The sequence below is a fragment of the Callospermophilus lateralis genome, chromosome X (assembly GCF_048772815.1).
Source record: "Callospermophilus lateralis isolate mCalLat2 chromosome X, mCalLat2.hap1, whole genome shotgun sequence".
Classification (NCBI taxonomy): Eukaryota; Metazoa; Chordata; class Mammalia; order Rodentia; family Sciuridae; genus Callospermophilus; species Callospermophilus lateralis.
The window spans coordinates 55,995,192-56,022,234 of NC_135325.1; the positions used below are offsets into that span (position 1 = coordinate 55,995,192).

A 27,043-nucleotide genomic window follows, 5' to 3' on the forward strand; every position below is an offset into this window, starting at 1 on the left:
TAATGTTAGGGGCTAGAGCTGGGGCTAAGTGATAAAGTATTTGCCATGGCTGAGACCCTAGGTTCAAGCATCAGCACCATCAAAAACAAACAGATTGATCACACTAAAATGTAAGTCAGATCATCATGTCACAATCCTTGATATCTTGCCAATCCACTTGAAACCCCTACAATTGTCTATAAAGCCCAACATAATCTACTCCCCTCTGTCATTCCACTTTTAATTTCCAACCTTTTTTTCTGTCAAGCCATACTAACTACCTCACTGGTTTTTGTTTGTTTGTTTTAGGTTGATTTTGTTTGTTTTAGAGTTTTGTTTTGTTTGTTTGGTTGGTCAGTCGGTTGGTTGGTTGTTTTTTGGTACCAGGGATTGAACCCAAGGGTACTTAACCCCTGAGCCACATCCCCACCCTATTTTATTTTGAGACAGGGTCTTGCTAAGTTGCTTAGGGCCTCACTAAATTACTGAGGCTGGCTTTGAACTCATGATCCTCCTGCCTCAGCCTCCAAAGCCTCTGGGATTACAGGCTTATACTGCCTTACCTGGATGCCTCTCTCCTTTGATATGGCTAAATACATTCTTGCTTCAGGGTGTTTAGCCTTGCTATTCCTTTTCCTTGAAATGTTCACTCCTTCCTCTGATACTTTTCTCACTGATGCTGCACTAGCTCACTCTCAGGCCTCAGGTCACATATTAAATGGCACTACCTCAAAAAAAAAAAAAAAAAATATATATATATATATATATATATATATATAGAGAGAGAGAGAGAGAGAGAGAGAGAGAGAGAGAGAGAGAGACCCATTATTCCCTTCTGCCACACTTATTCCCAAAGTATACATATCTGTACTTGTTTTCATGCTTATTACCTGCCTTTACAACATAGACTGTATAATGACTGTATATGAGGACAGGGACTACATTGGTTTTATTCACCGATTTTCAATATATTATTTTTTTAGAGAGAGAATTTTTAATATTTATTTTTTAGTTCTCTATTTATTTTATTTTACATCTTTGTTTATTTTTATTTACATCTTTATTTTATTTTTATGTGGTGCTGAGGATCGAACCCAGCACCCCGCGCATGTCAGGTGAGCGCACTACCACTTGAGCCACATCCCCAGCGCAATAAATTATTAGTGACCCCCAAATTCCTTCATGTTCTATTCGATATTTATATTTATCCTTTTATACATTTCCTGCCTACATACTTCACTTATTTTCACTTTTACAATAGTCACTTATTTTGTAAGAACATTTCATATAGTAACAATATTTTATGTATTTCACCGGGCATGATAGTGCACACCTATTATCCCAACAGCTCAGGAGGCTGAGGCTGGAGGATCAGAAGTTCAAAACCAGCCTTAGCAACAGTGAGGCAGGAAGCAACTCAGTGAGTCCCTATCTCTCAATAAAATACAAAATAGGTCTGGGGATGTGGCTCAGTGGTTGAATGCCCCTGAGTTAAATCCCTGGTAACAAAAAGGAAAAAAAATGTATATCTGCTCTTTTGCCTTTAAAGTCAAAAAGGCTATCTCACCCTGAGTCCAGATAAATGTTCACTTACGTTTTCTTTTAGTTTTCTTACCTTTAATCCACCTGTAATTTACTTTAGCATGTGGTAATAGACAGCAATCTAATTTTATTTTTCCCCAAATGATAATGACTCATCCTAAAACCATTTATTCATCAACTTTTCCTTTCTTCCACTGAAGTACTAGCTTTTTCTAATATGATTCTTTTATATATACTCAGTGTTAAAGGTAAGAGTCAAGATTTCAATGCTATCATGTGGGTATTAATCCAGGACTATAGGAAACCTGGTTTTCCTTACTCATTCCTTCCATTTGGGTGTTAACTGAGAAAACTATAAAGAATAGTAGTGAACAACAAAAAAGAATAGTAGTGAAATGAAAATTGAAGTATCACTTATATAACAGCTTAGTCAGTGTCCACTAACCCCTATTGTAGAACTCTGAGAAGCCATGAATTGAAGAATAAGGCTTTGACTTAAAGGTCTGAGCAAGGCTTCCTTTTTCTAGCTGCATTGCTAAGATCTGCAATGCAAGTGCTGCCCTAATTCACATATCCAGCTCACCCAGTTGCAGACTCAGATAAACCTACCATATGGAAGTAGGCAGAATCGGAAGTAGTAAGATAAAAGAAACAGAGGCACTGTCCAGCAAATATCCTGGGTTCTGATTAATAACCTCTCCCAGTGAGGAGCTAGTGCAGAAAGAGGCAGAAGCAAAAGTAAGGGCTAGTCATGGAACAGAAGTACTCCCACTGCTATTGACAAAGGCAGAAGCTTGGTTCTGTTTCAGGGATTTTTATTTTGTTCTATTGATTTATTTTACAGAACCATGCTGCTTTAATTATTGTACTTTTATAATAACGCTAAACGATCGGGATGTGCTAGTCTTCTCTCATAAATAAGTTTTTTTAAAAGTTTTGGTTCTTCTTGCCAAGATATTCTTTATTTTTTCAAATGAATTTTACATACAGTCATTGCATTTCAGTGCAAAAGTATCCAATTATGACTGTGATTATAACTGCTTTAAATCTATAAATTATTTAGCATAGATTACCTCCTCCTAGATAATGGTATTTCTCAAAGTTTCACTCTCAGCTTAATGTTATTTTCCTCTACACACTCCTCACTGGTTGATCACATACATTTTCATCATTTCAACTGTCATCCATTATAGTTACTAATGTCTAGTAATCTCCAGATCTACTCAAGATGTCTCTGAAGTTATGTGCTCATTTCTGCAACTGAGTATAACGTCCTGTTCTTCTGGCTCTCTCAATCCCACCAGAATATTTTAACACATCCCTCATATTAAGCCATTCAAATATAACTTCAAATAACCCCCTCAAAATACCAAACAGACAGAAAACTGCTCCCTGCTTCCTTATTTGTTTATCTTTGCAGGAGTTTCCCCTATCCAAGGGCTTAATCCAAAACCTGCTCATTATCCTTGGCTCCACTGTCACCTTTATTCCCTTAACACTGTTCAATCATCTTATCCTATTGATTTTATCATAACATCTTCTCAAATCCATCTAATTCTCTCCATCCTCTTTTTCTACCACTTCTATTAAAGCCATGTTCATCATTTCTTTTATTAATATATTTATTTTTTAGGTATAGATGGACAATACCTTTTTATTTATATTTATGTGGTGCTGAGAATTGAACCCAAGTGCCTCTGACATGCTAGGCAAGTGCTCTACCACTGAACCACCACCCCAGCCCCATTTTCATCATTTTTATGGATTACTACAACAACATTCCAACTGGTTTCCTAGCTTCTAATGTATCCTTTCTCTTGTTTTAGTCATTTGTTGTTGATTTTTGTACCTGAATCTCTATCTTCCTTTGCACCTAAATTCCTACCATTCTTCTGAGTGGCTTCAAGGTTCCTGTAGATGCCTTCAATCAACAATCCAATCTATCAGTCACTTGATCTCAAGTCCAGTGTGCTTCACCTCCACTTTAGGCCTTGATCACACTCCTGATCTTCTCATCACCTTAACTTGTAAATCTTAAACAGCCTAAGTCTTAACATTAAACCACACTCACTGTTTTCAATCCCACATCTCCCAATCACCTTTTCCTCTAATCTAATAAAGCTTCTTTCTCTACCACTTAAAAAAATTACCAATTACTCCCTGGTTGCCAAATCAAATGGGATATTTTCTGGTTTTACAATACAACCTCCCTGAAGCAGCTGAAATCTTTGGACCACTTCCTCCTTAAAATGACAGTCATTTTAATGTCTATGGTTACTATTTTCTCCTGGTTTTTCTCTTAGCATCTTGCTTACTTTTCAATCAGTACTTTGCTTTAAAATTGGTTTTCCTCAGGATCTCATCTTAGAATTCTTATTGTCTCATGTCTTTCCAGTGACTATATTCATTCTATGACTCCAACTACCTAAATATTAATGACTCCCACATCTATTCCTGAAGAGCATACCATTCTCCTGAGCTCCAGATCTTTATGTCTGGTATCTGTATTTGGTCATAGTACAGACATCTCAGATTCAACAAACTCAAAAGTAAACTCAAGTCAGCTTGGTCCCAGATTCCCTGCCTTGATGAATGATATCACTGCATACCTGCTGTCCACACAAAAAAAATTGGGACATTACTCAAAAGGTTTCCTCCAAAATGTGGGTGTTGTTTAAGGAGTCTTTGTTTTACTTATTGATGGACTTTTATTTTATTTATTTATCTATTTACTTATGTATGTTCGGGGTGGAAAATTGAACCCAGTGCCTCACACGTGCAAGGCAAATGCTCTACCACTGAGTCACAACCCCAGCCCTTAAGAAGTCTTATCTTTCTTACTTTCAATATCTAAATAATCACAAATCCTGTTTAATTTACCTCATTGATCTTTTTAATCTATCTTTTCACCAGAATTTCTCTCTTTTCCCCTACTCCAACTTTCCTCTCTCTTACCATTGGAATTTTACACATTACATAGCCTACAACTACAATTTCCTTTACCTTGATTTTCTTCCACAGTACCCTTCACCCATATGCCTCTTATTCTTTACGTCAGCAGTTTTCAAAGTCCAGTTAGTGAACTAGCAGCATGAGCATCACCTGAAAACTTGTTTAAACTAGCAAATTCTTGAGTCTCATCACAGACCTACCTAATCAAATAATTTGGGGATTGATTCCAGCAATATGTGTTTTAACAAGTGCATGATTCTGATACACAGTAAGTTTAAAAATATCAATTTAGAAATTTAGATTTCAGCTGTGATACCATCTATTCTGGGAAACATATTTTTTGTATTGGGATTGAATCCAGGGCCTAATACATTTAAAACAACTGCTGATATCACTGAGCTATATCCCCACCATTTTTTATTTATCTTGAGACAAGTTCTCCCTAAGTTACATAAGCTGGCCTCAAACCTGCAATCCTCCTGCCACAGCCTCCTGAGTCATCAGGATTACATAGTTATACACCACCATGATTGATTGGGAAACCATGCTTGATCATACAAATATTCTATTAAATACCCTTTTCTCCACCTAACTATCACAATGTAAAACCTCCTATCTTTCACTTATTACACTCTATTATAATTACCTGCTTAGTTGTTTCTCTCATAATAGCCTAAGTTCTTTAAGGTAGGAAAAATAATACTTTCCACTATATTCATAGCTTCTAAAGGTGCTCACATCATCTGGTAGGACTCCAGTAAGTATTTATTCAATGAATGAATTCATGAAGAGAATGTGGCCATGATTATGGTCACTCTACAAGATTAGGAGTTTAGTATGTGACTGGGGTTAGAATTAAATCTTTAAGGGGGCATGAACTTTATCTGTTGTTGGGTTTAAGTATAAATCAGTGGTTGGGGCCAGGTCACTCTCTAGATAAGATCAGGAGCTCACACTGGAGCCAAAGCTATGCTGTTAGAGACCTGAAATAAGAATATTAACCAAAACCATACCACACCCTGTTCTGGTATTGTACTGAGTATTTCATAGAGAAAAATTCAGCCTATGGCCTAGTCTCAGTTAATATTCCTGGATCAGGTCTCTAAGAGTATTTTCTTTTTCAGTGCTAGGGTTCAAACCCAATGCCTTATGCATGGGAAGTATGTATTCTACCACTAAGCTATATCCCCAGTATTGGTGTGTGTGATTATGTGGTGCTAGGGATTAGACCCAGAGCCTTATGATTACTGAGCAAGTATTGTACCACTCAGATATACCCCCAGCCTGCAAGAGTGTCATTTTTTTAAAGGAGCAAGCCCAAAGACTTAAGCATATGTGTTATATATCCTTTGTCCCTTCACTAAGTGTTCTCACTCACCAGGCTCAGCAGCCCGTGGCCAGCCAGTACCAGATTCTAGCACTCCATGAGCATGCATAGAGTAAGGGCGGCTGGCATTATTCTTGAACACCACAGTCAGGATATCACCAACCTCTCCTCTGATAAGTGGACCTAGTACATGCAAAAGAAATAAATTTTCATTAGTGGGAAGTAGAATAGGAAATGTTAAGAAAAGGAACATATCTGGGAGTCCCTGAGCAAGGATCTTCTGAGACTTTAAGTCATGGTTGGCTCCATTCTTCAATTAAGAGCCCTTTAACTGATACTGCTACCCACAGCATAAGGATACTTCAATGCCAAGATTATGCTTCTATTTACCCCCATTTTTCCCACCCCATGTCTCTACCTAATAATAGCTCAAGGCTCTAGATAATCAGAACTCTATGGAATAGTTGATAATAAGGATTTAGAGTTAGGCACAGAATGCTGAATAGCTGGGATCTCTTCAGAGGCCAGTGGGTCCCCTTCTGTTCCAAGATAAGAATGAGGAAACCCATTAGACCCTAAAAAAGTGGAATAAGAAAAACTACTGTGATAATTAAAATGGCATGAGTGGGAATAACTGTTCCCTATACCATTTTTCCATTTTTAATATACCTAAATTCCCCTCACCATTGCATCTTTAAAAATCTACCACCCTCAGAGACACACTATACCTCAAAGTTGTAGAAAACCTGGAAAAACTTGGTTCTAGTTGCTGCAGAGTTCATACTTCCCCTTTACCTTTAGTGCTTGTTTTCATGGCTACATCATAAAATATTATCATACTTTTTTATATTACCAAGAAAAATTGAGAATGAAGAATAGGAATATCTTTCTGATATGACATAGCTCCCCTAGAAGGAGCTCAGGCTTCTAGACACTAGGAGGGAAATGCAATTTCCTTACCCAAAATTCCTAAGTGCTCCTCTGATCCAGACCTTGGCCGAGGGATCCTGAATGTGCCATCAGTATATTCCCTGAATACAGCTTTCTTGTATCTGGAACCCAGAAGTCCATCCTTGTTGCTCAGGAAAATGTGACCATAACTACAGGAATCCAAAGACAGCTATCAGCACCTGACCTTCAATCCTTCATTGCCAGATATGGGGAAGTTACATCAGAACCATTCTCATATCACAAATGAAAGATGTGGATCTATTCTTTCTAATATCAGATTGTTCCCCACATTGGCTGCATAACCAAAATTACAGATGGCAGGCTTCAGAATCATTTATGTTCCTTGTTTTCCATCATTCAGATAAAAATCTGTAGTACAATTAATATGGCAAAAAACACTGGACTAAGAATCAGAAGCCCTGGGCTCTAGCTCCAGCCTTAATGAGGTCTTAGATAGAATTAATTTGACAAAGGACAAGGTACAAGGTGGCAGGAGAGAATTAACTACTGCTACTGCTGCTGGTAATGATAAAGAATGAGAAGAGATAGGAAGGAAATGAAATATTAACATATTTCTCCTTATGGGATGCTTTCCAGTTTATAAATAGTTTTATTATTCATGTCATCATTTGACATTCCAAATAGGCCTATGAAATAGGTGGTCTCAAAGGTGCACTAGTAGTATGGAAGTGACAGGATATATCTAGAGACAATGTCAGCCAGAAAGAAAGCCAGGACTTAGAATCAAGCCTGCTGCCCCTTCTCTCACCACTTCTCATCATGTTCTTTTAACTATAAATTATAGATGAGAAAACCAAGGTTCAGAGAAGGTAATTTACTTTTTCTAACTCCCACAGCAGGTTAGCAAGAAGACTTAAATTTTAAACAACCAACATAATGGACAAGAATTGTCAAAGGGCAATAAGAGTGACAAAAACCAATGAGTAGAGATTGCTAATATGTACCTCAGTTTCTAGTCTCTCCTCCTTCCATTTTAGTAATAGAATCATCTAGGTTCTAGCTGAGCACATTGCTTTCTTACAAGTATGGCCTTAGGAATAAGTTCAAGACAATGGGGCATGAAATAAAATTATGTAACTTCTAGGTCATCTACTTACAGACAATGCTACTTGCCCTGACTTGATAGTTAGGAATGTCTATAAGCAGAAGAGACACCTTAGTCCTAGAGTTGAACTCAAAGACTAAGGGTGACACAGTTTGCCTACCAGCCCTGGACTGCTCATATCAATACTATTATATAAACAAGAAATAAAATACTGGGTATTTTTGGGGGGGTACCAGGGATTAAATTCAGGGACACTCAACCACTGAGCCACATACCCAGTCCCTTTTGTATTTTATTTTGAGACATGGTCTCACTGAGTTGCTTAGTGCCTCGCTTTTGCTGAGGCTGGTTTGAACTCACAATCCTCCTATCTCAGCCTCCCAAGCCACTGAGATTACAGGCTGTGCCACCGTGCTCTGTTTTAGACATTTTTTGCTACACAGCTTAGATTTTACCTTAATGAAGGAGCTTGAGATATTTTACTTCTCAAAGAAATTCTCCATAAAATCTAATTCAAGTCCCAGAGTAAGTATTTACAGCTAACTAGAAGAATGGAGGCAAAGACTTAGAGGGGGAGAGTGTGGGCAAGGTCTTTTACTCTTCAGCTCCATAATAAGCCAAGATTTTTTTTTAAAAAAGCACTGAGCTGGAATTCAAAAAACCTGCATTTTACACCCTAGTCACAATTGTATTGCTATTGTTTTAGTAACCTTGGATAAGTGCCTCTTCCTCTCAGCTTCAGTACCCTCACCTGAAAAAAAATGTTTCTCAATAAATTATGGGGGTTGGGGTTGTAGCTCAGTGATAGAATGCTTGTTTATCATGTGTGTGGCATGGGGTTTGATTCTGAGCACCACATAAGAATAAATCAATAAAATAAAGGTATTGTGTGCATCTACAACAAAAACAACAAACAAAAAAACTAAGAAAGTACGATCTCTCCTTTTCTGACACCTTACCTTTCCTTCTCAGATTTGTTATACCATTCCAGTTCCCAACTCCTGTCAGGGCAATAGTCCCACTCCACCTCTTCTGCCATGATGTAGTAGATTCTTGCAGCTTGGTAGCGTTGACGAGGGCTGACATGGTGGCCAGGACACTGGGAGACATTGTAAATCGCCCTCATCCCTGCTTCTCGGTGGCTGCCTGCCTGGCAGTAAATTTCAAATGTCCCTAAAGGAAGATCAGAGAGAAAAATCTGACACCTGAGAAGTACCTGGGGGAGGGGGGGTCCTGCCTCTCCCTGGGTGTTCTGCAGAGAATGGGAAGTGCAGGATAAAGATCTTCTATGCATTAGATAAAAGTGTATTACAAGTTTGTTGAGAAAAATGAGCACATATATTAATTAACTCCAGCTCCAAATCTACACTGTCTGGGTTAGAATCTAAAGTCTGCCATTAGATAGACCAATTCCTCACTGTTTGCTGAGGGCTTTCCCTAGTTTTAGCACTTAAATATCCATATCCCTGTAAACCCCTCAGTTCTGGGCAAAGTGGGGTGATTAATAACCCTATCTGTCACTTATTATCTATATAACCTTGCAGCAATTTCTAAATGTGTGTTTCAACACCTTCAATAGGATAAATTTGCTTATTTCATGTGATTGTTTAGAAATAAAATTAATACAGGGCTGGGGATGTGGCTCAAGTGTTAGCGCACTCGCCTGGCGTGCGTGTGGCCCGGGTTCGATCCTCAGCACCACATACAAACAAAGATGTTGTGTACGCCGATAACTAAAAAATAAATATTAAAATTCATTCTCTTTCTCTCTCTCAAAAAAATTAAATTAATACATTAATGTATGTACAGTTCTTAGCACAGTGTATAGTAAATGTTTAATAAGCAAAGTTACAAATAAGTAAACAAAGTTTTATACTTATGATTCCAAGGATGGCATTGACCACAGGTTGTCTCCTTTTTCTACCAAGTACCAAAGAAATAAAGGTGGGTCTGAATAGCTATTTAATAAAGGAACTTTTTAACCACAAGTATGATTACATAAGAGAGCTTTGGAAGGCCCTTCCCTAGGTTTTTATAATAGAATTTTGAGATATTGGTCTTAATGTCTGTGTTGTGGAGTTGTCTGGACCTGATCTCAAGATTTTTATGTCAAGGACACACTTGGGCTCAGACAATGTTGATCAAAAGAAGCTAACTTTCTTAGAACATTATTCACATTGTTCCTTTATATTGCTGCCCATTGCCTATCCCATCATGACAAACTCTTCTTCCTGGCTTTCAAAGGTTTCTTATTAGCTGCCCCCAAACTATTGACCCAGTACAACTTTTCAAACACTGCTCCAAAGTCAACTATTGCTCCAGTTAAATCAATCTCTGACTGTTCCTCTGCCATATCTCATTCCTATCTGGGAATTTTCACTCAAGCTGTTACCCTCTTTCTGGAAGGCATCTATATGTTCACCCTACCCTCAAAAGCTATGAGGACTCATTTATTCTCTAAGACCCAATTCATGTTTCATCTCTTCCAGAAAGCCTTCCCTGACTATTCCATCCCAAACTGACTCTACATTACTGGCCTCTCCATTCCTAATATACTTTATATCTAAAAAACATAGTTAAGGACTCAGTCATCCTGTTTTTTAAAATGTTTCCTTATACCAGGAATAGTGATAAAATTCTATAATCCCACCTACTCAGGAGGATGAGGGATGAGGATCACAAGTTGGAGGCCAGTCTGGGAAACTTAGCAAAACTCTGCTTCAAAATAAAATATATTTTTAAAAAGGCCTATGTCCAGGAGCAGTGGCACATGCCTGTAATCCTAGAAGCTTGGGAGGGCTGAGAGTAGAGGGTCATGAGTCTAAACCAGCCTCAGCAATTTAGTGAAGCTCTAAAGCAACTTAGAGAGATCCTGTCTCTAAATAAAACATTAAAAAGGGGCTAGGGATGTGGCTCAGTGGTTAAGTATCTCTGAATTCAACCCTTGGTACCAAAAAAAATTTAAAAAATAAAAATAAAATAAAAGGGCTATGGATGTTTCTCAGTGGTATATGTGTGAGGCCCTGGCTTTCATCCCCAGTACTAGAAAAAAATAGTCAATTACACTATTTTATATACACCTTGAAAGAAAAAGAGTGCCCACTTTTGTTTCCATACTTACTTTCAAACTCTATTTTTATTTTGACCTTTCCCATCTGTTCCATCACTAAATCCTATAAGTTATTCCATCAAAAATTTTCCTTTCAAGCTTGGCATGGTGGCACACACCTGTAATCCGAGCAGCTCAGGAGGCTGAGGCAGGAGGATAGCGAGTTCAAAGCCAGCCTCACCAATGGTGAAACACTAAGCAACTCAGTGAGACCCTGACTCTAAATAAAATACAAAAAAATAGGGCTGGGGATGTGGCTCAGTGGTTGAGTACCACTGAGTTCAATCTTCAGTACATAATAATAATGATAATAATAATTAATAATAATAATAATCCTTTCAGTCGGATGCAGTGGGGCATGCCTGTAATCCCAATGACTTGGCTAGCTGAGTCAGGGGGATCACAAGTTAAAAGCCAGCAAGCCAGCTGTAGCTAGTGAGGCCCTAAGTAACTTGGTGAGACCCAGTCTCAAAATTTGAAAAAATACAAATAAAGAAGGTTGGGAATGTGGCTCATTGGTTAACCACCCCTGGATTCAATACCCAGTACCAAAAAAATAAACAAATAAATAAATATGTGTATGTATGTATATATATATAGGAGATATATATAGTCCAAGCTACCATTATGTCTTACCTGAAAATTTGCAATAACCTCTCAATATCATCTTTGCTTCTTCTGCCATCTACAACCATTATCCACACAGGTGCTCTTTAACAATATCATCCAGAGCACATTGCATCTTTCCTTTAATTCAGAGTACACTGCATCTTTGCTTTAAGTGCTCTACTCATACTCAGGATAAAATCCAAGCTTCTGACTGTGTTTAGAAGGCCTTACATAGTATGACTTTCATCAACCTTTATAACCTTCCATCACATCAGTCTTCCCCTGGCTCACTACTCTCCAATCATACTGGCCCTGAACAAGCCATGATTGTCCCCACTGTAGGATATTTGCAATTGCTGGTCCCTTTGCTTAAAATGCTTTTCTCAGATTTTTTTTTTCTTTTTGGTACTGAGTATTAAACCCAGAGTTGATTTACCACTGAGCCATATCTCCAGCCCTTTTTAATTTTATTTTGAGATAGGAAATCTCTAAGTTGCTTAAGGCCTCGGTAAATTTCTGAGGCTGGACCTGAACTTGCAACCCTCCTGCCTCAGCCTCCCAAGTCACTGGGATTATGGGCATGTGCCAACATGCCTGGCTTGAACACCGTTCTCTAAAGTAAGGCTTTCATTATTTTATCACCTCACTGTATTTTATTGCCTTCATGACATATATCACTATCTGAAACTATCTTATTTTACTTCTGTGTTTACTGAGGCCATCTCCTAAGAGCAAAGATCATGTATCTTGTTTACTCATAAATATATACTGAGTGAATCAATGTGTGTGCCAAAAGGTGATTATATACATGATCCAAACATTATAGGTCAGGGTCTAGTGTGAAAAGAAAGTCTGATAATCACCTGAGAGGATAAAAACAAGTAGAGGACATTCTGAGGAAGTCATAAGACTTGGGTTAGACACATTATCTGAATTTTCTCATGTAAGTATTTCTGTCTAAACCACTTTTTTTGTGTGGTACTGGGGATCAACTCACAGGCACTCAACCACAGTCTCACTAAACTTGAACCTGTGATCCTCCTGTCACAGTTACCCAAGTCACTGGGATTATAGTCATGTGCCACCACGCTGACTCCTTGAAGCCATTTTTTCCCCCAACACTCTTGAGCTCTTAGTTCTGAATGTTCTCCTACTGTTAATCAAATCTTTGCCTTTCCTTTTTTCTGGCTTCTGTTTTCCTACATTCCTCTCAAATGTAGATTTCTGCCTTAAGTTTCCTTTCCTATCATTCTCCATGCTAGGAGAATTGTTCTAATTGAACAATTAGAACACCCAAATCTCTCCCTCCAGGCTTCACTTCTACCTTTAGATTCCAATCCACAAATACCTAATATAGATTTTTACCAAGAACTTAAAATTTAACATTCCCCCAGATGAATACTTTTTACCCAAATCTTACCACCTTATTACCCCTCCTCTGCTCCTGCATTTGTTCATCTAGCTACCATCACCATCGACTTGATGCAGAAGCTGAAAACCTCAGCCATTCTTTTGTCTTGCACATCCCCTCAGTCCTGTCATTTTGCTCCCAAATATCCCTTAACTCTGCCCTTCTCTCCATTTCCATTGGCCCTGACTGTTGGCAGACTGTCATCATCTCTTTCAAGAGCCTTCTGCTATGCTGCACTGGTTCTGATTCCTTCTGACTCAGAGCCATTACACATAGTATTCTATAGTAAACTTACAAAAATGAAAATCACATCCTGTCAGTCATTATCTTGATAAAAGAAATAAAATCTTTGATGGGTTCACATAGCGTAGAAGATTAAGTCCTAGCTCCTTTAGCAAGGCCTTTCCTCTTTCTAACTGCATCCTTAGTCACTTCCTATCTCTCTTATAGCCTACATGTTCAACAGGGGTGCTATTAGCATTTTGGGTGGGATTTATTCTTCATTATTTAGGACTGTCTTACACATTTCAGGCTTTTTTTTTCAACATTTTTTATTTTAATTTTGATTAACGTGTATTAATTGTATATATTAATGGGGATTGGTGCAGTATTTCTATACATGCATACAGCATGCACTGATTAAATCCAGTCTCCTTCTGGGTATGGTGCAACATACCTGTAATCCCAGCAGCTTGGGAGGCTGAGGCAGGAGGATTGCGAGTTCAAAGCCAGCCTCAGCAATTTAGCAAGGCCCTAAGCAATTCCATGAGACCCTGTGTCTAAATAAAATACGTCTGGGGATGTGGCTCAGTGATAAAGCACCCCTGGGTTCAATCCCTGGTACCAAAAATAAATAAATAAATCCAGCCTCTCTTTATCCACCCTTCCCCATTTTCCCAAACCTATACTAATCACTATTCTACATTTAGGACAACTTTTAGACTCCTACCCTCTATATACCAATATCACCCCTACACATTTCCAGTCACTGCGATAACTAAAAGTACCTCCACATTTACAAATATTATTTAGCATACTATCTCAAGTTGAACCTCACCGAATCAAATCACTTGATTCAATCTTCTCTAGACAGGTAATGCTTACAAACTATTGCCCATAAGTTTCCTACTGCCTGTAAGGTCCTCATCATCAACCACCCGCTTTTCTTTGTCTGATAACTGTTTATTCAACCTCAAGAGCTTAATCTGGGACTGGGGGAGTAGCTCAGTGGTAGAGTGCCTACCCAGCAGGCAGCAAGGCCCTGGGTTGGATCCCCAGCACCACAAAAACAGAAAGAAAACAAAAAGCTCAGTCTGAATATCTGCCTACCAAGCAGAGCTTCACTCTGCAAGAAAAATTTGTCACAGCTCCCTGTGTGTTACCATAACTCTTAGCAGATAGCATCATCGTAGCCTTCTGAATAATAATGTTTACATTCCTATCTCCCTTTCACATTAACTGTGAGCTGCCCAATTCATCCTCACATCCTTAGTACATAAGCCATTGAGTGAATATTTGCTTACAGTGCTTTGGGAAAATGTAACAGAAAAAGAAAGAGAAAATAAAAAGAAGTGAGAAAGAAAAACAGAGAAAATACAGAGAAATTCAAGTGGAGAGGAAAGAAAAGACACAGAATGAAGGCAAAGGAAAAGAAAATAAAGAGGTAGGCAAATGTGAAAGAAATAAAGATACAAAGAAAATGGAGAAAAGAAGGCAAAAGAACAAAAAGAGACAAGGGAGAAGAACGGAGAAGGGATATAAAGAGGAAGGAGAGAGAAATCAAAGGAAGAAAATAAAAGAGAGGTGAGATATGGGAAGAAGGAATTGGGAAAAATAAGAAAGGAAAGAGAAAAGAGATTAAAAGAAGTGAAGGACAAAATAAAAAAGAAGGAGAAACAAAAGACAACATGGGAGACAAATGAGTGCAGAAAAAGAAATAAAGAGGAGGAGAGAAGAAGAAGGTTTTAAAAGGAAAAGAAAAATAAAAAGGAAAAAAGATGGATAAAAGAAAGGGAAAACAAGAGAAGAGAGTTAAAAGGAATAGGGAAAAAAAGAGGGTGGTAAAGCAGAGAAAAAATGAATAAGGAAGGAGTTCCAGGGGTTGGAGATATAGCTCAGTGGCAGAGCCCTTGCTTGGCAAGTGAGCAGGCCCTGGTTCAATCCTCAGCACTGTGAAAGAAAGAAGAAAGAAAGCAATAGAGCTCCAGTAGCAAAAGAGAGAAAAAGAAACTCTAATGAGGGTCCTGTGCAGTAATAAATAGTCTCTTTCTGCTGAGAAATCTAACAAGAATTTAGTGGAAAATAATATATTACAAGTTTTGACCTTTTTATCTGCCACTTTCCCTGACTATTAAAGCTCTAGTTATCAGTATAGGAAGAGCTGAGGCATTGTATGCAGGGTGATATTTTTAAAAAACAATATGTCATTTTTATTAAAGGTAGTATAAGCTTATTAAAATTTAAGCAAAAAATATGATTAAGAAATCACCAACAAACCCACATAACTCAAACTCTTAATACTTTGCTGAATTTTGAAAGACATTTATTTTTCTAGTTTTTTAAACATATTCATTAGCATTCAACCCATAACAGGTTGAATCTCCAAAGTGACTATTTTTTTTTTAGGCTGGGTCTCACTATTTTGCACAGGCTGGTTTAGAACTCCTAGATTCAAGCCATCCTCTGACCTCAGCCTTCCCAGTAGTGACTACAAGCACGCACCACCACATCTGGTCACAGTCATGTTTTTTAAACCACCTCGGCACATATGTACATTTGCCATTGCCTATTACTACCTGTCTCTCCAAAATCCCAATGTCAGATTCTGGTCCTGGCTCATCCATTAAACTGGATTCTTTTGCCCTGTTTTTGGAGAACTAGTCACTATGGTCTCCATCTTAATCACAGAGCAAGTTCCCATGAGATGAATGGAGAGTTCTGATGCAAGAAATCAACTAGGAGTAAGAATCAACAAGATTTGAAGGAAGAGGAGTGAGAGGAGAAGCAGGAAAAAATATAGCCAACATTTCTTATCTAAGCAAGTAATTTTCCCCCTCTAGGTCTCTGTCCTTTGCACCTATTAGTAAAATAAATGAATTAAGATGATCTAGAAGATACTCTACTAGTTCCAATATTCTATGACCTGGAATCTCTGTGAAAAAAAAGGAAACTGTTTTAAAGGTCTGAAAATATAAAGAAAGGTATAAAAGGTTTTGTGCTTTTGCTAATAACAAAATCCAGGGATCTTAACCAAAAGTAACATTTCAAGCCTTTACTCTTGTAAACTCATCTTCTTCCTTTCCCTCTAGACTATCCACTATAATGGGGTTTGTTGTTGTTGTTGTTGTTTAACTGAGAAGGAGTCTTGCTATGTTGCCCAGGTTGGCCCCAAATTTGAGGGTTCAAGTGATTCTCCCACATAAGCCTCCAAGTAGCTGTAGCTATAGGTACTCTGCCACCCTCCTTGGGCTACAGTAGGGCACCAAAATAATTTCATTCATTTAAAGTAAGAGTGAGCCCTGAGAAAGCATGTAGACCTGACTAGGGAGCTTGACTGGTTTTGCAGGAAGGCAATTAAATCTGGGATTTGGCTTTCTTATTCAGAAGCTCCCTACCCCTACCTCACTAAAATGATGTGTTCCTCTTGTTCTCTTCTGCTCCATTAATGCTATTTCTAATTTTCTAACAACTCTCCGTAACTAAGAAAATATCCCAGTAGATGAGAACCAATGAGGACTCAAGAAAAAGCTTTATGTTTTTGTCAAACTCAGAGCCAGGCTGTAATTATTAAATTGTTGAAGGGAATTATTTTCTTTAAGAATTGTTATTCCAAACATGAATAGAATTCATATGACTAAAATAAGTTCAGTAGGAACTGCGTAGAACTGACAGCTTTTTCTTACAAACACTATCACCACCTACTGGCTGTAAAAAGAATACACCCTAGGGACTGAAAAAATACTGCGGCATTATGAAATGCCAGAAATAAATGGAAGCTGGTGGAACATTCTAGTCACATTTCTTCATTAAAGAAGAAATGGATAAAAGGAGGAAAGGATAGATAAGGGGAGTGTGGGAAGGAATTAAGAAAAAATAAGTAAGGAAGGAATCTAAGAGTCTCTGTGTTCTGATTTCTGAGCTGAAACTGTTTACAACACACACACATCTCTCTCTCTCACCTCTCTCTCTCCCTTCTCTCTCTCTCTCTCTCTCTCTCTCTCTCTCTCTCTCTCCTCTCTCTCTCTCTCTCTCTCTCTCTCTCTCTCTCTCTCTCTCTCTCTCTCTCTCTCTCTCTCTCTCTCTCTCTCTCTTTCACATACACACCAGAAATAGGAAAATTTGCAGAAATCCTCACAGAATATCGGAAGGGATAAAAGCACTTACAGGTATATGTCATTGGCCTTTCTCCCACTGCAAGGACTTTATCTGTAAAATTTCTATGTGGTCACTTCACCTTCTTCCATGTAAGAAACTGCCCTGAAGCTGGGCAGAACCCTCACTTCTCTCCCACTATTCCAGGAAAGACCTTCCTCAACCTTCTCACTGTATTCTGCTTGCAGCTGAGAAGAGAAGCCAAATAACTAAAACACGGAGGACCCACTGAAGAAGGAAAACAGAAAAGTATTCTGAAAATACTACCTTCAATATGCTACTTCTTTTATCATCAAAAACCATCCCACCTTGCATCCCCAGGTAGGTCCTCAACTTAATAAAGCCTATAAGCCTAGGGCCCCCTCTTAAGGTACTTACCAGGGTTATCAGGCTGCATGATGGCCATAACAAAAGAGTGAGGAAATAGCATGGCTGCACCTTTCCTCATGCCCTGAAGCTGCACGGTGTTGCCCTGGAACATGACCCCGTGCACATCAGTCTCTGTGCCCAGGCCAAGCAGGTGCCAGGCCACTGTGTCACCCTTGCACATGTCCAGCCTGGGCAGGTTAGAGAACAGAAACCCATTAATGGCTGGAAAACAAAAACACAAGACAAGATGGGGAGATGAGATCAGACTAGTTGAACACTGGCCAGAAGTATGATATCAGTTCTGTACTATGGCTTCCTACAGCTTGAAACTTTCAGATCACCCTCAATTCCTTTGCCTTCTTCTCTAAACCACTTTAGTTCTACTCATGAATATCTGTCATTGGATGGGAGCTCAGTTGGACTTTTTGGCCTCACCTCCCAACCCTCCTCCTTCACCACCACACACTGGCAACACTGAGCTACTCTGAACAACAACCACACACACATACACATATACACCCTAACCTCTCTTACTCCCACTCTCTGGAACCCTCCTCCCTTAATTTCTGTGGCACTATGCTTTCTGGTTCTCTGACACCTCTCTGACTGTTTCTTCTCCATCTTCTTCCGATTCCCCACTCCTCCAGAGTGTTTATGTCCTCCAAGGTTCCATCTGCAGCTCCAAATGTCCTCTTTTCTGTATCTTCACTGCTATTGCCAAAGTTCTGGCCCTTATCCTCTCTGACCCAAACTCTTGTGAGAGCCTCCTCCTACACCTTTACTTGAGTTCTGTCCTCCTACCCTCTCGCACACACACCATTGTCTTGTGAGCTCTGTTAGTCTCTACATCCCCAAGACATTAGACATAGTAGGTGTTTAGAAAACAATGGTTGACTTTTCACATACTGTGACCTCTGCCTGGAACAGACTGCACCTTCCAGTGTTGTTCTATGGCAATCTACTACTCATCTATCATAGTCTACCTCAAATATCATCTCCTCTGTGAAGAAGAGTTTATTCTCCCTCCCCCTAATTTCCATAAATTTTAACATAAAATTTGCATAATACCAATTACTACAGAGTCCAATGATTTACTTGAAAATCTATCTCCTGTACTAGATTGACCTAGCACATTTTCTGAATCTATATAACTGCATAAGCATCTGGCATGTTGTTTATATCAATTAGGTGCTCAGGAAATTCAAACTGGAATGCACTTGGCTTATAAAATCGACTTGCTTTTGCCAGATGATGGAAATAACCGGAAATGGGAACCAAGAGACAGAGCCAAAAGATAATACAATCATGCTCATTCTCTTCCCACCATGTACACTCTCCCCACCCCCAAGACACACACAAAATACAGTAAGACCTGCCTAAAGCTGACCCCTTTTCTATATCACCACCTCCACTGGAATCAGCCTTAATGAGTCATCTTATTTGATAATCCCCTGGGATGCTGATGGGAACATTGCTAACCCCCTGATTCCTTGCCTGTAATGTTCTGATTGCAAACCTATTCAGTCTTCAAGACCCAGCTCAAGTGCTCCCTTCTTCCAGGAATCCTTTAACTTGATTGTTCCTCATTAATGTTCTCCTCCTCTGAACTTAAAAGCTGTTCTACACAATTTAGCACTTAATTATAGTCTGTCTTGGATTGTTCTATAATTGTTTCATGGGTGTTATTATTCTCATCTCATTACAAATTGCTGGGAGCTCCGTGGAAAATGGTACCATGTTTTCCCATTCATTCCCTCACCAGCCCACCCAGCCACCCACCCTTTCATTTGGTAGTTCACTAATTTCAGTTAACATTTGCTATGTGTTAGATAACATAGAGTATGCAGAGATAAGCAACATACAATACTCACCTTTAAAGACTATACTCTAGCAGAAGTCAAAGTCATGTAACAAATAACTATAATAATGAGAAGTGTGTGGAACTTTATATTAAAATTATCTAATCAGAAGAGGGTGTCATCACTTGACTTGAGTGCTAAGAAGCAGTTACATGAGCTGGATGTAGTGCCATAGGCCTGTAATCCCAACAACTGGGGGGGGGGGGATTGAAGCAAAACGGTCAAAAGTTCAAAGTCAGCCTTATCAACTTAATGAAACCCTCAGCAACTTAGAGAGATTCTTTCTGAAAATAAAAATAAAAAGAGCTGGGGGTGTAGCTCATTGTTAAAGTGTCCCTGGGTACAATGTCCAGAATTGCAGCTCCCTCCCCACCCCCCCAAAAAAAGTGGTTACGTGGAAGACATATTTTTTTTTTTAGCACAAAAAGAATGGCTTCAAAGAATGGACAGAATTTCTATAGGCTGCAGGCAAATATGTGAGGAATGAAAAAAATTTTTAAATGCAGAGCACAGCATTGCAAAGGCATGAAATCGGCAAGATACAAAGGATGCTTAAGGGGAGAAAAACACCCAGCTGGGCTGCAGCATGGGAAATGGGAGCAAGGGTATGAGAGAAAAGGGAGAGGGATAAGATGGGAAAGGGAACTGGGGAATAACTCCGTGGTAGAGCATCCCTCTAACACACAAAGCCCTGAGTTTGAGCCCAAGCATCACAAAAAGTAAAAATAAAAACAAGCCAGGCATGGTGGTGCATGCCTGTAGTCCCAGCAATGCAGGAGGCTGAGTCAGGAAGATTGCAGGTTCAAAGCCAGTCTCAGCAACTTAGTGAGGCCCTGTCTCAAAATTAAAAAAAGGGGGGGGGTGGGAATTGGGCTTATAGCTCCATGGTAAAATGTCTCTGATTCCATCCCCAGTACCAAAGACTTTAAAAAAATAAAAAGAAAATCAAAACTGTAAGGGTATCATCCCAGCATATAGTTCACACTCTCTAGAGTATTCCTTATACATAATCCTCACCTCACCTGACTTTAAATATCCCCATACTGTGTAACACAGGGCACAGTAAAAGAAGGCACTAAGAATAAGATCTCCTATTGTAGACTGAATCCCTCAATACAACTTGTGTCTTTGATGGATCTAACCAATGGAGTGAGTATTTTGGGAACTGGTCTGATTCGATTTTACTTGGGACTTCTCAGTTGTAGCCTAAGTCAAAAGTACTCCCCATACCATGCATCCGATTGGAGTCCTGGAAGCTGACATCTTCTGAGAGCAGTCGAGTATCCAACAGAGCAGCTACTTGATTGGTTTTGTTGTACCAGCTCTTATTCTCATCCAACACAGTGAAGAGAAGAAAGAATTCTTTATCCACCCCTTTCTTGAGGCCCAGTGGAAGAAGGCAGAGGGAAGAATAGCAATGGTTTCAGCAGGTATGTACTTTGCAGCTGGAGATCCAAGAATCCCTCATTTTTCCCATTTCCTGTTCCAGATGAGTCAAACCCACAACTCCTGCCCAGAGCTGCAATTATTGCTAGGCAGTTATTCCGCAGGTTAACTTCAAATTGTAGATGGGAGAATAAGATCAGAATAAAAAGCCTTGAGGGGAGAAATGCATGAAAGGAGCTGGGAAGAGGCATAGGGAGCAGCATTACAGAGTGTGATAGCCGAGAACCTGGAGACACCTGGGGAGAGGAATGACAGATAGTGGCTAGGAGAGCAGACGAAGGCTCTGGAGGGAAATTTGAAAATAAAAGTAGTAATAATAATTGTTATAGTTCACATTTGCTAAGTGTTTACTATGTGCCAGACACTATGCTAAGGACTTTATATGGATTATTTGAATTAATCCTTACAGAATCTTGAGATTCCTCCACTGTTAAGCCTATGTTTTTGGAGAACAGGAAAGTGAATCAGAGAGGTTAAGTAATTTATCTAAGGTTGCATAGCTAAAAATGATTGGCTAGATACCAAAGAAGACTGTCAAATACTACAGCACATTTAGGGGTTAGGGACAAATTTTAGGGGCCACTGAAGTGAGAAAGGGATAGGGAAAGGGACAGGGTGGAGGAGAAAGGATAGGGAAAGAAAAGGTGAGGGAAAGAGGACAGAATAAAGAGAGGGAGCATGAGGTGAAGGGGGAGGAGGAGCAGAAAAAAAAGGAAATGATGATGAGAGGATATGAAATAGGAAAAAACAGGTTAAGATGTATGTTTGTGATAAAAAAAAATAACATGCAAGGATAGCATGAAGTCTCCAATTATTAATTTCTGATGCAACAGCTTGGTAATTTTTTTTCTATTCCATTACCTCTAAAACCTACTTTCATGTAGGACTCCTATTAACAATTCAGCTTCATCCTCCTCCCACCAGGCTTCCCAGCCAGACATCTCTGGCAATACCTGCTTGCCATCTGCACCCAAGGCACCAGCCTTGCACACCAGCAGGGGGCCCACCAGGCCAGAATTTGTATCTCTTATGGGATCTGCGGCAGAAAAGTACATCCAGGTGAGACAGGCAGGATCCTGAGCAGTGGGACCAGCATGGGGAGGCACTGTCCAGCGGTATATTACTTTCTCAAAAGGTTTAGCCACCAAGCCAGGATGAGATGAGCCTGCAGAGAAATCGTGAACTCATTAATCACATTGATTAGTGTGAGGATCATCAGTTCCAAACAGAGAGATAAAGATCATAAACAAAGGCATTTTGGAGCAGCAGCAGCAATAGCAGCAAAATAGAATATTGTAAAAGAGACTTTAAGACTCCTCTGAATACCCCATACTAGAAAATATACATTTATCTACTCTTATATTCCTACTTCTGCTTCAAACTCTCCAGTTATAGGAGACTCACTACCTATCATCATAGCTCATTTCTTCTTTAAACAACTCTAATTGTTGAATATCTTTTTCCTTTCAATATGCAGATATGCATGTGTGGGCATGTATAAGTTATATATGTATATGTGTATATATACAAAAAACACTGAGGCTATAATTCCTTCAGTGAACACAGGACATGATCAAGCAACACACAGAATTTTTTTTTTCTTTTAGTGGTGCTAGAGACTAAGCCCAGGGCCACCCACATGCTAAGCATAGTTCTACCATAGAACTATACCCTCAGGTTGAAATTTTTTAAAAAAAATCAAATTTAATCAAAGAATCACCACAGGTGGAACATGCCTTTAATCCCAGCAGCTCAGGAGGATGAAGCAGAAAGATTGCAAGTTCAAAGCCAGCCTCAGGAACTTACTGAGATGCCCATTTCAAAACAAAACAAAACAAAATTAAAAAGGCTAGTGATGTGGCTCAGTGGTAAAGTGCCTCTGGATTCAATCCCTGGCACCAAAATAAATAAATAATAAAAGAAGTACAAATGAAAAGTGCCTAGATAACTTTTTTGCTTGTCAGATTAGTAAATATTTTATAAATTATAATCAATGTTGGCACCTATCCTTCTCACCCACCTATAAAATGGATAAGTGTAAATTCAGGGCTGGGGTTATGGCTCAGTGGTAGAGTACTTGCCTGGCATATGTGAGGCACTGGGTTCAATTCTCAGCACCACATATAAATAAAATAAAGGCACATTGACAACTAAAAAAAAATTTTTAAGGTGTAAATGTAAATAACCCTTTTGGAAAATATGCTAACAAAATGCATTAAGAGCCTTAAAAGCCAGGCATGGTAGTACATAACAGTAATCCCAGCAATTTTGGAGGCTGAAGCAGGAGGATCACAAATTCCAAACAAGTCTGGACAATTAAGCAAGACCTTTTCTCAAAATAAAAAATAAAAAGGGCTGGGGATATAGCTCAGTGGTACACCACCCCCAGGTTCAATCCCCAGTATTGAGGAAAAGAGAGAGAGAGAGAGAGAGAGAGAGAGACAGACAGACAGACAGACACAAAGAAAGAGCCTTAAAAAGTTTCATGCTCAGAAATAAATAAGATATGTATAAGGGCTAGGGATGTGGCTCAGTGGTTAAGCGCCCCTGGGTTCAATCCATAGTAGTAATTAAAAAAGAACAAGAGATATGTATTAAATACTAACAAGAATGTCAACATAATCAAAAAATGTAAATCAAAAAATCAAAACAATAGTGACTTCAATTTAGCAAGACCCTGAACAACATAGTGAGTGAGATCCTGTCTCAAAATTTAAAAAATAAAAATAAAACCTGGGGATGTAGCTCAGGGGTAAAGTACCACTGGGTTTAATCCGCCTGCCAAAAAATTATTTTGTTGAATTATCTGCCTACAATGCTGTTATTTTGCCAAAGATTACAGGTGCATGCCTGTAAACCTAGTGACTCAGAGAAGATTATAAGTTCCAGTCCAGCCTCAGCAACTTAGCAAGAAGCTCAGTAAATTAGACCCTGTCTCAAAAAATAAAAAGTGCTGTGGATGTAGCTCAGTTGTAAAGCACCCCTGGGCTCAATCCCCCCAAAACAAACAAACAACAACAAAACTGCCCCAGTGTTAATAAGGTTGTAAACAATGGGTCCCTCTCAAGTACCATTGATGGAACTCCAAATTGATGAGACTACAAATCTCTTCAGAGAGCAATTTGGATATAGGTGCAATATTTTAATATGCATCCTCTAATTCATCAAGTCTAAATCTTAGAAATATATCTGGGCCAGGCATGGAGCTGAATGTCTTAGTGTATCAGTTTCTCAGGAGGCTGAAACTAGAGGATCTCTTGAGGTCCCAAGCTGGAAAAAAAGGCTAGGGAACAGAGTGAGACCCCATGCTAAAAATAATATATATATAATATACACACACACAATATGCTGAAAAATGATCATAAAAGTGGGCATAAAAGCATATACAACAATATTTGTAGCATAGCTTATAACAAGGGATTATAATTTGGTATATTTTCAACTTTTCATATTCATCCATTGTTCCTCATTCTTTAAATTTTCTAAGCTTAGGACACTTTAAAGAATGGTACAATGGGGCTGGGGTTGTGGCTCAGCAGTAGAGCACTCACCTAGCATGTGCGAGGCCCTGGGTTTGATCCTCAGCACCACATAAAAATAAATAAACAAAATAAAGGTATTGTGTCCAACTACAACTAAAAATATATATAAAGAATGGTACAATGATCAGCTTACCACCTAAAGTCTATTATTAATGTTTTGCCATCCTAATTTATCTACGTACAAAAATCCATACACAAACATGGTTTTTGTTTGTTTGCTTTTGTTGAGTTTTTGTTTTGTTTTGTTTTGTTGTTGTTGGATACAGGGATTAAACCCAAAGGGCACTTAATCAAAGAGCCACATCCCCAGCCTTTTTAATTTTTATTTTGAGATATGGTTTCACTCAGTTTCTTAGAGCCTTGCTAATTTGCTGAGATTGGCCTCAAACTTGTGATCCTCCTGCCTCAGCTTCCCAAACTGCTGGAATTACAGGCATGTGCCACTGTGCCCAGCTTGTTGCATCATTTTGAAGCAAATGCAAATGTCACAACATTTTATTCTCAAAGCAAGTATCTCCTATGTTCCTATAATATCTTAACCAAACCTAAGAAAATTTCCTAATAATATCTAATATCTAGTCTATATAAAAATTTTTCAATTATCACCAAAATGTCTCTTAAATCTATTTTTATAACCAGGACCAGGCAAGGTTTGTAGGTCACATTCCGTTGTCATATACCTAATTGTGGCCCCACTCAGTATTTCCTTCTTTAAGATTAGAAAATTTCCCTTGCAGGATGTTCTTTTACTTTAGACTTGTCTGAAAATTTGCCCTTTATGCTTTCAGTGTCTCTTTTTGCATTTTGGGTTAGAATCAGCAATGTGCTAATATTCTCAGAGAAAAAAAGAAATTAATCCAGACATGGTGGCATATACTTATAATACCAATGACTCAGGAGACTGAGGAAGGAGAATGTCAAGTTTAAGGCCAGCCTTAGCAACATGTCAGAACCCTGTCTTGAAATTTGAAAAAGGGGTTGGGGGTATATCTAAGTTGTAGAGAGCCTTTGGGTTTAATCCCTGGTATCAAATAAAATCTACAAAAAGAGGCTGTGGCTCAGCAGTGGAGTACTCGTCTCGCATGTGTGAGGCCCTGGATTCAATCCTCAGCACCACAAAAGTAAAATAAAACGGTATTGTGTCCACCTACAACTAAAAAAATATTTTTTTAAAAAAATGTATTACAAAAAAGAAAAATGAAAACAAAATAAAACCAAAAAAAAATAGTTACCCAATAATTCCACTTCTAGGATTCTTTCCTAAGAATCTAATAGATTCTCAGAAATCTAAGCTAGAGTGTATATATTCATACATTGTAATCTGACTTACAATGTTCAAAAATACAAAAAAAAACTGTATGTTGAAACAATGGAAGATTAGTTAAATAAATTATAATATATCTATGTGATAAAGTATTATATACTCATTAAAATGTTTATAACAAAATAATGGCATGGGAAAAGAGACATTGATTCGCTCTCTACAACCACCAGCTACCACCAGCCAGCCCACATTTATTGAAAACCTTGCTAGCTCACCATCATTATACACAGTGCCTTCATATTTTTTCTCATAAAAGACCCCATGGGGCTGCATGCTGAATGGCTGGGAGGCACGGTTGTAGAAGACCACCTGGATGATGTCACCCACCTCAGCCCGGATCACTGGCCCTGGAAAATAGGAAGGGGGAGACAATGAGAAAGAAGACAAAGATGAAGGAAAGAAACTGAAAGAGATGAAAGAAAAGAAAAGGTAAGTGAAAGCAGAAAGAACTCTAGTCTTGACAAGAAAGAATAAGAATAATCCATTCCAAGTATACTGCAATTTACAATCCACTATCTCATTTTTATCCTCAAATATCATTCTAAGACATACAGGGCACAGGTTATTATCTCCATTTTACAGATGAGGAAACTTCAGCTCAGAGAGATGGAATTGACCTACACAAATTCAAATGGCACGTTAGTTGCAGAGCCAGGATCTAATGCCAGGTCTTTCTCCCAATCACTGTCAAATCCAAACCTGTTTCCCCTAATTTTATTATCCAAGTGGGTTATCTCAGTCTTAAACCAATTCTGAGTTAAGATAATTATTATATTCTGTATCCAGGTCCTGGACTAGCTAATCTAGTCACAGCTTCTGAACTTTTCTATGCTTCACTACTCACCCCACCTCTAACATATTTGGGTCACTTTTAAAGCCAATGAAAAGTACCAAGAAATCATGTAAGCATTTATGCTGGCTCTAACCCAAGGTCAGAGTCTCTGGCTTGGTTTTCTACTCAATTTCCATACCTGAAGCTCTACCTCTGCTCAAAAACTGGGGACCCATCCTGAGCCCAAGTCAAGACAACACCTCATACTCTACTTACTTCTCTTCCTTAGGGTGAATTTCTCTTCCTTATATTATTCTATCTTTCCGGTATATGGACTATTATCCACCCTAAGGATCTAGAATCAACTTGACACATGCTTGTCTCCAGAGTATGGCTCATTACAGTATTTTCATT

General features: G+C 38.7%; 1 protein-coding gene across 10 annotated transcripts in view; it reads right to left on the reverse strand.

Moving 5' to 3' along the window:
* Heph (hephaestin) overlaps positions 1 to 27,043 on the reverse strand; it is a 68,922-nt gene that overhangs the window by 26,367 nt on the left and 15,512 nt on the right. For 4 of the 10 annotated variants that reach the window (XM_077106844.1, XM_077106843.1, XM_077106839.1 and 1 more), the window contains exons 8-14: positions 26,073 to 26,204; positions 21,945 to 22,156; positions 20,776 to 20,923; positions 17,696 to 17,908; positions 8,777 to 8,990; positions 6,761 to 6,900; positions 5,852 to 5,983 (exon numbers count right to left, since the gene is read on the reverse strand). In XM_077106844.1, coding sequence (XP_076962959.1) covers positions 5,852 to 5,983; positions 6,761 to 6,900; positions 8,777 to 8,990; positions 17,696 to 17,908; positions 20,776 to 20,923; positions 21,945 to 22,156; positions 26,073 to 26,204 — 1,191 coding nt within the window. Of the gene's footprint in view, positions 1 to 5,843; positions 5,984 to 6,760; positions 6,901 to 8,776; positions 8,991 to 17,695; positions 17,909 to 20,775; positions 20,924 to 21,944; positions 22,157 to 26,072; positions 26,205 to 27,043 lie in introns of those variants that run through there. The other 6 variants (XM_077106842.1, XM_077106841.1, XM_077106846.1 and 3 more) reach the window with 4 other exon arrangements.